Source organism: Candidozyma haemuli (assembly GCF_002926055.2).
Source record: "Candidozyma haemuli strain B11899 chromosome Unknown C_2014730914, whole genome shotgun sequence".
NCBI lineage: Eukaryota > Fungi > Ascomycota > Pichiomycetes > Serinales > Metschnikowiaceae > Candidozyma > Candidozyma haemuli.
The window spans coordinates 1,571,725-1,584,291 of record NW_020289904.1 but is presented as its reverse complement, the minus strand read 5'-3'; the positions used below and the strand labels follow the sequence as shown (position 1 = coordinate 1,584,291).

Here is a 12,567-nt window from a genome sequence, read left to right as displayed (position 1 = left end):
GCCGACCCGCGGTAACTAACTAAGTACTAAGTAAAGTCTCAGTAGGTAAACCACAGACACCCGTCCACCTCAACTGCCGCACTATGGTTGGTCGAGAAAAAAACCTCCACCGGTTTATTCAAACAAAAGCATAGATCGAATCTACACCCCACTGTACGGATAATGTTTAGTGCTGTTGCTCGGAGAGCAGTGACTCAATCCGCTCAATGTGCGGCCCGTCGCTCCTTGACCACGTCAATTCGTTCTTTCCAGGATCTCAACACGAGACCAGGGTCCCCAGTCACTTCGCAACCAGTTAAAGCAAACGCCAACCCACAGGCAACGCTGCCTCTGGTAAAGGAGGAGGTCAAGCGTATTAATGAAAACCCTGAAGACCCTACCAAGAAGAAGAAGAAGTTCTCATTCACAGGATTCTTGTTCAAGACCCTCTTGTTTACGTCTGTGGTTTATGGTGCTACTTTGTACGTTGCGACTAAGAACGACAAGGTGATGGACTTTGTTATTGATCAGAACTTGCCTTACTCGGAAGAGTTGATCGAATTAATCGAGACTGGCTCTATTGAAGAATTGCAGAAGTCCTTGGGTCGCCTTCCACAGAACATCAAGCTTCCATCAAAGGACCAAATCGACCAGCTCACATCTAAGATCGAGAAGGGCGGTGAAACTTTGATCAAGGAGACCAAGAGCAAATTCTCCAAGTCAAACAAGACTGGATACACAACCCCTGAGGAACAATTGCAGAAGCCGGTGGAAATTGAGTCCGCTGGTGACGTGATAGAAAAGTTGCCTATGATTAAGTTGAAGGACGGTCTTTCTGACTTTGCCGATGACACTGTTACAGGCACCATCAAGTCTTTCAACGACTTGATTGCATTGGTGGATGCTTCCAACTTGGGTCCTCAGAAAGATGGCCTCATCAAGAACATTAACGAAAATGTCCACGCTTTGACTTCTAAGCTTGTGAAGTTGAGCACCTCTTTAGAAGAAGAACTTCAAAAGAAGTTGAAGACCACCCAAACTGAATTGCTTTCCGACTACACTCAAAAGGAGTTGGAATTGACGCAGAACTTGTTAGACCAATTCAACCATGAAAAGAGTAATTTGGAGAAGAAGTACAAGGCTAGAGTGACTGAAGAGGTTGAAGCCGCTAAAGCCGCTATTACCCAGGCTGCTGTCAATGCTACTACCATGGTCAGAGTTGAGCAAACAAAGAGATTCCAGCACATGGTCAAGCAAAAGATTGACGAGGAGAGAGATGGCAGATTAAGAAACTTGGATGCATTGAACCAAAGATTGGAAGAACTCGAGAAGTATGCACAAGCTTTAGAGGAGCAAGCAGTTGCCGCTAACAACAGAGGCGTTATCCAGCTGTCTTTGACCAAGTTGAAGTCTTTGATTTTTGCTACTGAGGCAAACACCCCAGCCAAATTCTTGACTCCATACGTTAACAAGATTGATGAAGTCACATCTAAGAGCCAAGATGAAGTGTTCAGCCTAGCTTTGAAGGAATTGCAGCCTTTGCTTGCCCAGGAATCTAACCAGTCCATCTTGTCCGTTCCACAATTGTTGACAGCTTGGGAGGAGCTTACGCCTGAGTTGAGATCGGCTTCTTTGTTGCCTCCTAACGCTGGTTTGTTGGGACATGTCGCTTCGGTCATCTTCTCAAAGTTCTTGTTGCCCGTGAAAGGTAACAAACCAGATGGCAAAGATATCGAATCCGTCATTGCCAGAGTAAACCTGAGCTTGGTTAGAGGACAGTTGGATGTAGCTGTTGAAGAGGTTGCCAACTTAAAGGGTTGGAGTAGAAAATTGGCTGACGACTGGGTTAAGGAGGCCAGAGTTAGATTGGAGGCCGAATTCTTGATTGGCTTGATAGATGCCGAGTCAAAGATTGTGTAATAAAAATTACGAACGTTAACAGAAATTGCAAGAACTGCATCTGTAGTATGGATGTATGTAGTAATGTGGTACTCAACGTTGAGAGCGTTTTGCATGGTGTGCACCCAACCTATATAGTTAGAAAAAAAGAGCTTGCAATAAACGTCAACGCTGCATGTCTTCGTCAGGTAATAGTGGAGCCGTTTACGGTGGCGATGAAATCAACGCCATCGTTTTGGATGCTGGAAGTCATACCACGAGGATTGGCTATGCTGGAGATGATTTCCCCAAGGTCATCATTCCTTCTAGCTATGCAAAGACAGATGATAACAAGAAGATCTTTGGCCACGGTATGGAGTTCCCACGTTCGAACCAAGAGATCGTTCCAATCATGAGAGACTCTCTCATTCAGGACTGGGATGCTGCCATCGAACAATACCATCATTACTTTGATAAGTTGTTGAAGGTTGACTACCAGGAACAGCCAATCTTGATTACTGAGCCAGTGTGGACAGACAAAACGTACAGACAGAAGCTAGTCGAGACATTTTATGAGCTGTTCAACTTTCCAGCATTGTATTTGGCAAGAACGCCTACTTGTGTCTCTTTCCAACAAGGCAGATCCAGTTGTTTGGTGGTGGACGTTGGCCATGAAAGCGCCAGTGTCACTCCGGTAGTGGACGGAATCTGTCTTCTTCGAAACTCCATGAAGACAAACTACAGCGGGCAATTCTTGAATGATCATATAAAAAACTTTCTTCACAAGAACTTTCCAGATGTGAATTTGGAGTTAAAGTATAAGATAAAGGAGAAGACTCCAACAGTCTACCCACACAGAGCAGACTTTGTGTCCAAGACCATACTTGAAAATATCACCAAATCATATGATGAGTACCAGGAGCAGAAGATATACTCGGAATTCAAGGAACTCATGCTTGAGGTGCCCGAGAAGAAAATGAATACAAGTAACGCACAAAATGCTGAAGCTATCAAGGAGCAATACGGTGATGATTCTGAGAAGAGACTATTTGAGCTTCCATCTGGTCAGTCAGTGGAAGTCGGTATTGACCGTTTCCGCCTCGCAGACACCTTGTTTGATCCAGCCAGTTACCCATTCGAGGATAAGGAAGTTGACGAGAAATACGCTGCCAACAATGGAGAACTAGATATCAGCAGCCCTTACGATGATTACCGTCCTTTGAAGAGAGCAAGAAAAACCGGATCGGGTCCATCAACGCCAACCCCAGCTCCAGAGAATGGAAGTACAGAAAAGACTGCTAGAGGTTTGAGCCATCTTATCACTCATGCCATTTCCTCCATTGACATTGACTTGAGAACCTCCATTGCTCATAATATTATTGTTACAGGAGGAACTTCTTTGGTTCCAAAATTAACAGAAAGGCTCTACAATGAATTGTCAAACTCCAACCCTGGTCTCAAGATCCGTTTACACGCAATTGGTAACGCTAACGAAAGAACAAACCAGGCATGGATTGGTGGAAGTGTTCTCGCATCGCTTGGAACTTTCCATCAAATGTGGGTAAGCAAAGCTGAATATGACGAAGCTGGTGTCGACAGGATCCTCACCCAAAGGTTTAGATAAAAATGTATAATAAGATATTTAAGGAGATCTGAATATTCTGTAAACTAGAAGGCCCTCGGTTAACGCATGTAATCAATTGTGCAGGCCGCTTGGATTGAGGCTCTCAAGATCGGACATTAAACAAGTGGCTCCTTCTTCAACCATGATTACACCGACTTTCGTGTACCCTCCTCAGCCCTCTACTGCTAGGGCCACCAGTTCTTTCCTTTCTTATGATCCACAAAACAACAGAATTGCTTATGCATCGGGCAGATCCATTATCGTGCGCTCCTTAGACAGTGACAAGTTACCAATCCAATTCACCAAACATATTTTCCCTACAACTGTCGCCACATTTAGTCCTTCTGGTAATTATGTTGCTTCTGGCGATGAGTCCGGAAATGTCAAAATCTGGGATACTTCAGTTTATGGGAAAGAGGACGGCCTGTTTGAACAACCAACGGTGAAGGCCGAGTACCAAATTCTTAGTGGTCCAATTAGGTCAATCGCCTGGGATGCTGATAATCAAAGAGTCATTGCTGTTGGCCAAGGTAAAGATAGATTCGGTCACTGCTTCACCTGGGATACTGGTAACTCAGTTGGAGAGATCCAGGGACATTCCGAAACCATCACTGCGGTTGATATTAGACAAGAGAGACCTTATAGAGTCTGTACAGCTGGTGTTGATATGTCCTTGGTGTTGTATACTGGCCCACCTTACAAGTTTGACAGAAGTATTCGTTCTCTTCACACTAACACTGTCAGGGACGTTAAGTATAGTCCCGACGGTCAGTGGCTTGTAAGTGGTGGCTCTGACAGAGCAATTGCCCTTTTTGACGGCAAAACAGGCGACAGCTTGCTGAAGCCTAGGTTCGGTCATGATGGTAGTGTCTTTGCTATCTCTTGGTTCCCCAATTCGTCAGCTTTCGTGACAGCGTCTTCTGATAACACCCTCAAAGCTTGGGACCCAAAGCTGTGTGAGACTAAGCACACGTACACTGTGGAGTCTCCCCCATCAGTCTCTAATCAACAGGTGGGTCTTATCCTTACCAAGGAGTACGCTGTTTCGCTCTCGTTGAACGGTAATTTAAACTTCTTCAAACACACCGATTCAACTCCCCTGAAGATATGGTATGGTCATCAAAAGACCTTGACGGCTGTGGCTTCAGATGATAAGTATGTCTACACTGGTGACTCAGACGGTTTGCTTATCAGGTGGGAAAAAGATGGCGATCAATTGAACCAGTATCCGGAGATCCTTGGGTCCAGGGAGGACCAGCATACAAACTTCGTTAGAAGCGTAATCAGTTCCAATGGCAATGTTTTGACCGCTGCTTGGGACGACAAGCTCAAACTTTGGAAGCTGGATGGTACTCTTGTCAAATCCGTCGAATTAGAGGCGCAACCAAAGCATGCTGCTACGTTTGGTGAAGTTGTTTGTTGTTCACGAAGAAAATATTCTGGTCTATGATGCCGCTAGTCTTGAGAAGCTAACCAGCCAACCATTGAAGTTTAAGGCTACATATGTTAGCCCTCTTTCCGAGACGAATGTCCTTGTTGCTAACAAGAGTGGCAACAGAATTGAAGAACTTCGTTTGGATTCTGGTCTCGAGACTGTTCGTTCTTACGAGGCATTGAGATCTTCCCCAACATTGATTAAGGTCTCCCCTGATGGAAAGTACGCCGCTGTGGCTGACACAACCGGCAAGTACACATTGTACAACACTAGCGATGGCTCAGTCGTGACTACTAGATGGGCGTTCCACAACAGTCGAGTTGAGGATGCCGAATGGACAGAAGACTCTCAGTTCTTACTCAGTGGAGGATTGGACAGTGGTATTTTTATCTACTCGGTAGCAAGACCAATGAAGGTCTTGAAGTTCCCATTGGCACACCAAAACGGTGTGACTGGCCTTAGTTGGTTGTCCTACGACAAGAAGGAGGGCTCGTTTGTGTCTACTGGTAGTGACGGTGTCGTGAAGACTTGGTCCGTCGATTTCAGCGCCTATGCTTAAACGGAGTAGAAGCTTAGCATTGCTAAAAAAATATTTAGATTTTTAACTTTAGTATGGCAAGGAAGATACCTTACCGCAAACAAATACTATACCCACAGATGTTTTTACGAACTGCTGCAGTGTAGCCTCATACCACCATATCCAAGGCCCGCCCAAAAAAGGCAGCCGCCCAGACTTTCCCCTGCCTGACACGGCTAGAAGACACAATAAAGCATACATAAATTTACTTTTTTTTTCTATTAGTTCTTAAACCTTCTTAAACACAACCAATTGGTTATACTTTGGGTTCACAGCTAAACTCAAATGCTAAAACCAACTTCACATCTTTGGGCAGCCCTTCAAGCAAGTAACCAAAAACGGAGTGGCATGGTGCGCAAAAGGCCCACAAAAAGTGCCTAATGTTCGAGGGTCTCCCAGCATCAGATGGGACATGCAGGCTAAATAGGTCGGACCCCAACCTCCACAACCGAGATTGAAAAGACTCCTGATCGGCTGAAACAGAGAAAAGACACGAATTTTTTCCCCGACCAACTTTTTCCTTTGAAAAGTTTGATTTTTTTTCCAGCTCGTTTTACTTTTAAATGTCTCAAGCACTTATCAAAGGAGCTTTGGATATCGACCCCTGGTTGGAACCTTACTCGGCTTCGCTTATCAGTCGTCAGTTACAATACCGCCAATGGCTTGAAACATTGGAAAAGTCTGAGGGCTCTTTGTTGGAGTTTGCCTCTTCGTATGAAAAATACGGTATCCATGCTGATCCATCCACCAAGGAGATCACAATCATTGAGTACATCCCTGATGTACAGCTGGTCTCTCTTGTGGGGGAGTTCAACGGCTGGGACGTGGACTCTCACCGCTTGGAGAAGACCAATGACTTTGGTTTGTGGAAACTTACGCTTAAACCGGTGAACGGAGAGTATGCCATTCCTCATGATTCCAAGTACAAAATCTCTATGGTGACTGGTTCTGGTGAGCGCATTTATAGATTGGACCCATGGGGCACTAGGGCCACCTTCAACAAGAACACCACTTTGTATGAGGGCAGATTCTGGAATCCGGAACAGAATTATGAGTTCAAACATGCCAGACCTCATTTGAATGAAGTTGAAGGCTTGAAGATCTACGAAGCCCACGTTGGTATCTCGTCTCCTGAGCCCAAGATCGCCAGCTACAAAGAGTTCACCCAGAACACCTTGCCTGTTATTCATAAACTAGGATATAATACTATCCAGTTGATGGCCATTATGGAGCATGCTTACTATGCCAGTTTCGGTTATCAGGTGACGAACTTCTTCTCGATCTCTTCTAGGTACGGTACGCCTGAAGAGCTTAAGGAGCTCATCGACGAGGCCCACAGGTTGGGAATCAGAGTGCTTCTTGATGTGGTTCATTCCCATAGTTCGAAGAATGTTGAAGATGGTTTGAACAACTTCAACGGGACAGACCATTACTTATTCCATGGTGGAGCCAAGGGTAATCACGACTTGTGGGATTCCAGATTGTTCAACTACTCCAACTATGAAACCTTGCGTTTCTTGTTGTCCAATTTGAAGTTTTATGTCGATGTTTACAAGTTCGATGGATTCAGATTTGATGGTGTCACTTCCATGTTGTACAAGCATCACGGATTGAGTTACGGCTTCAGCGGTGATTACAATGAATACTTTAATTCTGACTTGGTCGACAATGATGCTATCGCTTACCTTATGCTTGGCCACCGCTTACTTGAAGAGATCACCGAGGCTGATAAGAATGCTGTTTTCACAACCGTGGCTGAAGACGTCAGCGGTATGCCCACCTTGTGCTTACCTATCTCTCAAGGTGGTATCGGCTTTGACTATAGATTGTCTATGGCTATCCCAGATATGTGGATCAAGATCTTAAAACATTTGAGGGATGAGGAATGGGACCTTGGCAATATTGTCTTCACCTTGACTAATAGAAGACACGGAGAGAAGTGTATTGCTTACTGTGAATCTCATGATCAGGCCTTGGTTGGTGACAAGACAATTGCTTTCTGGCTCATGGACAAGGAGATGTACACAAATATGTCTACACTTTCCCCTATGACAGAGACAGTCAGCAGAGGCCTCGCTTTGCATAAGATGATTCGTCTTGTAACATTCGGCTTGGGTGGAGAAGGCTACTTGACATTTGAGGGTAATGAGTTTGGTCACCCAGAATGGTTAGATTTCCCTCGTGAAGGTAATGATGACTCTTACCATTACGCTAGACGCCAGTTCAATTTGATTCATGATGAATTATTAAGATACAAATTCTTGTTCCGCTTTGATTCCGCCATGCTTGAACTTGATACAAAGTATGGAGTTTTGTTGAAGCCACAAGCGTATGTATCGTTGAAGCATGAGATCGATAAAGTCTTGGTCTTTGAGAGGAATGGTCTTTTGTTCATTCTTAATTTCCATCCTACTCAATCTTTCCCTGACTACAAAGTCGGTGTAGAGAATGCTGGAGAATATCAGATTGTTCTTGATTCAGATGCTGAAGAACTCGGGGGCTTTGGAAGGATAAATGACGTTGATGATAAGGGCAACAAGATCAGTTTCCCAACCCTGCCAGAGCAATGGAACAACAGATCAAACGCGTTGTTTATCTACATTCCATCGAGAACTGCATTGGTCTTGCAGTTGAAGGACAAGATCAAAAATTAGTTACATTATTTAGGCAGAAGGAGGAACGAAGTCCAGATGAGTGTGACTGAATTGGACCATCTGTCTAGTAAAACGTTTAAGCTCTTCCATAACAACTTCGTCGTTCTTATCGATGTTACGTGAAGCCGCTCTCAATGCATGAATTGTAACAGGCCAAATGCTAGAATTACAGTAGCTTTGAAGGATTCCAACAAGATCCTTTGCCAACTTCACACGGTATTGGGACGGATATTTTGCCAACTGTTCCTCAATGAGAAAGTCGTCCATTATTCTTAACTTAGAAGCCAACTTGACGTAATGACTGATCTTGGCCAACTTGTAGTTCAAACCAACAATAGCGGTTGCCTCGTCTTTGAATAAGATATGAGGAAAGACCCTGGTTCTGGATGCTGGACGACAAACGCTTGGTTTCAAGGACACAGGAAGGTTGCGGTCAATATCATCCAATCTTTGGTTCAACTCCATCCATTGGTGGAATTCCTTGTTGTTAGTGAAGTCTTCCTGCGATATGACATCATAAGAATTAGAGAATTCGTTGATACTGCTCAAAGTTATGATCACCTTGTACTGCCACCAGAACGTGCTTTGGCCAGTAAGCAAAGAGCTAGAAAGGAAGGCTTCAACATCCTTCACTGATTTTGCTGGCTCATCCAGGTGGGAACTTGCATCGTTGAAAGACTCAAAATAAATAGGGTCCATTGCTTTCCATGTCTTCTCCAAGGAATACATATTTGGAAGCTCAAGCTTCAATGATAAAATTAGGTCACAAACAAACATTGCCCAAAAGCATGTATGATAAAAGGGGGAGTTCCCAATTAAGCTTTCTGATCTGTTTCTTCTGGACATGATGGATATGAAAATACTGGCAGCACCCTTCACATAAGTGCTGTCAATTGCAACGAAGAAAAGCTCATAGATGCACAATAAGATTGTCGATAATAAACAACGAGCAAGTATACCGTTTCTTTCGTCTTCAGCATCTGGACGGCTGAGGTGGTGTCTGATGGTGCCGACTGTTTTTTGATAGTATTTGAGAGGATACGATGGGTCGATCGCATCTGGGTTGATTCTCAGGAGAATTAATGAGCTTAGACAGAAAATGGCATTGAGAATCATTTTGGTATCCTCATATAAGGCCAATTCGGCAACAAGCTTCTGGAAACACTCGTGTGGTAAGAATGAGTCTATGCTTTTGGAAATCACATGGACAAATAAATCAAAGAGCTTCACTTCAAGTTCGCTTTCAAGAGTATTCTCGTATGCTGAAGCAAGTGAAGCTCTGGGTGATGGAATCTTCAAGGCTTCTTGGAAGTCATCATACAAGGAGTCTAATGTATGCTCGCTTAAGGTCTTCTCTTGCTTCTTCCTCGCAAATTGCATCTCCAATGCCTCATGACTAATTTTGTTGATTTTAGGTTTCGAGTTCTTCTTAACGCGTCTGGGTTTGAAAGTAGTCCTCAATTCCTTAGCACCCATCGGTGGCAGCAACTCAACCGGCGATGCCGTTGGTCTGGCAAACCCAGACAGCAGCAGAATTAACGGTTGTAATTGAGCATTGCCATGTATTCTAGACATGAGAGGAGCACGTCCATAACGTCCATCATCTTGTCCGGCCACATGGTGTTGTTGTGGTTGACCAGGGTAGTATAATGGTTGTGACTGCATCGGTGGATAGAAGTTGCCTGGGTACGGCTGGGGTGGTCTCTGATGAACATTGTAGATCATTTGGGCACCTAAACGAGGATCCTGGGCCGTCGGCAGCGGCTGCGGGAGAATATGGGACGAGTTCAGGTACTCGCCGTGCCTTTTATCGGAATTGATAGGGTTGACAACAATCGAAGGGATCTGTTGCGGTGCACCGTGATGATATGGAAAAGGCTGATCCAGCGATGGATGATGAGCATGATGAGGAGTGTGGGCACTTGAATTAAAATGAGACATGTTTTGTAACAGCTAACTCTTGGAGTGAAGAAGGGTCTGTTGGAAGAAAAAAAAATAACAGTGAGCTGGATAAAAACAAGAGTAGCGAGTAAACAAAGTCCAACGCAAGACGAAAAATCTAAAGTGATAAGTTTAACCGCGCAGGTGCGAGCTGCAACCCGGGTAAACACCCAAAGTGCGGTGGAAAACCGTTAGAATGCCCCCCAAAAAACATCCGCGGGGTTCGTGGAGGATCCGTATTTGTAAACTGCCAGGTTGTTACATTCCAACAGTTGAGGTATGCCACTGTGGGTGGCTCGGTCTTCGTAAACGCATAGGCTCGGGCGACGCAATGGAAATCCGGGGTCTCGCCAAAAAGTGGTACGTTCGTATACAAACCCAGTTTCTACGTTCCTGAAGAGGCTGTGATGATAAAGAAGAAGTCAATTTTTTCTTGATGAAATTTCGCAAAAGTCCCTCGTTTGCTCTATGTCTCTTGTTTCATACGATATACCCGTAAGTGCATGGTCCAAAGCCGCAGAAAGGCATGGCCAAACTACAGGCATAAGCGAGCCCTCCACCCAACTACCAGTTATATAGCTTGTACATGGCAGATAAGGAATTGACAGTATTCGTGGTGGACTTACACCCCGAAGCTAGACCATCACATGATTATTTGTTTGATGTATTGGCTGGCAAGCTTCTTAAAGGCTTGAAGACGGACTATGTTTCAGTGGTGGCATACCACTCTTCCAACACCGAACATAAACTAGCAGACAAAGGCGTGTTTCCAGGTATTGAAGTGCTAATTGACTTTAAGGTACCATCATATGACCTGTTGTCTTTGTTGAAGAAGAAGTTGGTTGTAAATGATGACTGGGACACGTCTCAGAGTGACAGTTTTCAAAGTCTCATCTTCTCCTTGAGTCTTCTTGAGGACACCAAGAAGAAAGCATTCACCAGAAACATCGTGGTACTCACAGGAAACAGATCTCCTTTGGAATCTCTTACAGAAGAGAAGGCTGATTCTATCCCAAGACTCCTTCAAAACCTCAATGTAAATTTGGTGGTGGTTGTTTCAGATCTTCAGAATGGCTCAGATGGCCAAGCCAAATGGACCTTGCTACAACCTGCTTTCACCAAATATGTGCTTATGTCGTCAGACGAAGCAAGATTTGTTACACAGAATGTGCCTCCTGCCAAAAAGACGAGACCGCTACCGATATACAAAGGTGAGCTCCGTTTCAGCTCAAATTTCAGCTCTGTGCTAGAAGACACTTCTTATAATGCAGAGGCAGACGACAACGCCTTGGCCTGGCCTGTTGAAGTATACCCTGCTGCTAAAAAAGAGTCTGCATCAACATCAATGCATGACTATCTTGTGGATAATGGGAAACTCGTACGGCTAGAGAGGAAGACGTCCCACTATGTCTGGTCCAAAAATGAGGAGTATCAAAGACCCGAGTATCCTGATGAGGAGGATGTTGACCAGAAAAAGTTCGACAAAGTCGAGGTGGAGTCTAAGGATTTTACCTCAGGGTTCAAGTTCTCAAACTATGACTTGATTGCCTTAGATGAAGACTTGATGGACTCGGCTAAGTTAAAAATCTTCTCTTCATTTGATATCCTCAGCTTTATCAAAGCAGATAGCATACCACAAGCATACCTAACGAGCGAAACATTCTTTGTTGTGCCCGAGAAGATGGCCTCTCTCCGGACATCCCTTAATCATTCTGCATTCGTGAAGGCTCTTTATGATCTTGAGGTTGCAGCTCTCACTAGGTTTGTGAGAAAGCAAGCGAAGGAAGTTGAACTTGGTGCTTTGCTACCCATCAAAGTAAAGGATGGCGACACCTTCTCCTACAACTTTCTTCTTGTACGTTTGCCTTTCAAGGAGGATGAGAAGATCGGGAATTTTCCAGTATTAAGCGAGGGTCGACAGGAAGTTAAGTCTGAACAGTCAACATTGATGGAACAGTTCATCGACTCACGTACTTTAAAGCCTGACCTGAAAGCCACCGGTGTGTTTGCGAACACAAGAGTCACTATGAGACAATCAGACTCTGCAAAGCTTCCCTTGCCTGGAGCAGATGGGAATGACAAGCTACTCGTATCCGCCCCAAGTCAAGTGCGGTTCTTGCGCTACATCAAAACCATTTTGATCAAATCATTGGAAGCTGATGATTTGAATGAGTTCTTCATGCAGAAAGACTTCGTAAACAATGTGATACGAGACGGTTCAGGATTTACGAATTTCTTCAACTTGAATAATTGCTTGAACCAAGATGCCACTAATACAGATGCTTGGCTTCAGAAACTTTCAAGCTCTTCGAAGTCGCTTTCAAAACGTTTGGTTGATGAACTGGACATTTCATTTGTGCGCAAGGCAGATATCAAGAAGAAGAAAGGTGCTAGAGCGGGTGATGCTTTCAGTACGAAGGGTAACTACGGTGCTGATGAAGGTGATTATGATGAGGTCCCAGATTTCGGGTTTTAGTCT

General features: G+C 44.4%; 6 protein-coding genes across 6 annotated transcripts; 5 read left to right on the top strand and 1 right to left on the bottom strand. All coding sequences in view use genetic code 12, as the record gives it.

The window, feature by feature from the left end:
- Positions 1-162: 162 nt before the first annotated feature.
- On the top strand, positions 163-1,899 carry CXQ85_002338 (uncharacterized protein; the record flags this gene model as incomplete). The annotated part of the gene is made up of 1 exon (XM_025486019.1): positions 163-1,899. The coding sequence occupies one exon, from the start codon at positions 163-165 to the stop codon at positions 1,897-1,899; it is 1,737 nt and encodes a 578-aa protein (XP_025341484.1).
- Positions 1,900-2,053: 154 nt separating this feature from the next.
- ARP4 (Arp4p) lies at positions 2,054-3,481 on the top strand (the record flags this gene model as incomplete). Its single annotated transcript, XM_025486018.1, has 1 exon — positions 2,054-3,481. One exon carries the CDS (start codon positions 2,054-2,056, stop codon positions 3,479-3,481), a length of 1,428 nt encoding a protein of 475 aa, XP_025341483.1.
- A 142-nt stretch (positions 3,482-3,623) lies between these two features.
- On the top strand, positions 3,624-5,475 carry CXQ85_002336 (uncharacterized protein; the record flags this gene model as incomplete). The annotated part of the gene is made up of 2 exons (XM_025486017.1): positions 3,624-4,882; positions 4,941-5,475. 2 exons carry the CDS (start codon positions 3,624-3,626, stop codon positions 5,473-5,475), a joined length of 1,794 nt encoding a protein of 597 aa, XP_025341482.1.
- A 581-nt stretch (positions 5,476-6,056) lies between these two features.
- GLC3 (1,4-alpha-glucan branching enzyme) lies at positions 6,057-8,127 on the top strand (the record flags this gene model as incomplete). Its single annotated transcript, XM_025486016.1, has 2 exons — positions 6,057-8,080; positions 8,124-8,127. 2 exons carry the CDS (start codon positions 6,057-6,059, stop codon positions 8,125-8,127), a joined length of 2,028 nt encoding a protein of 675 aa, XP_025341481.1.
- Positions 8,128-8,156: 29 nt separating this feature from the next.
- CXQ85_002334 (uncharacterized protein) lies at positions 8,157-10,088 on the bottom strand (the record flags this gene model as incomplete). Its single annotated transcript, XM_025486015.1, has 1 exon — positions 8,157-10,088. The coding sequence occupies one exon, from the start codon at positions 10,086-10,088 to the stop codon at positions 8,157-8,159; it is 1,932 nt and encodes a 643-aa protein (XP_025341480.1).
- Positions 10,089-10,674: 586 nt separating this feature from the next.
- On the top strand, positions 10,675-12,564 carry YKU80 (ATP-dependent DNA helicase; the record flags this gene model as incomplete). The annotated part of the gene is made up of 1 exon (XM_025486014.1): positions 10,675-12,564. The coding sequence occupies one exon, from the start codon at positions 10,675-10,677 to the stop codon at positions 12,562-12,564; it is 1,890 nt and encodes a 629-aa protein (XP_025341479.1).
- Positions 12,565-12,567: the final 3 nt, after the last annotated feature.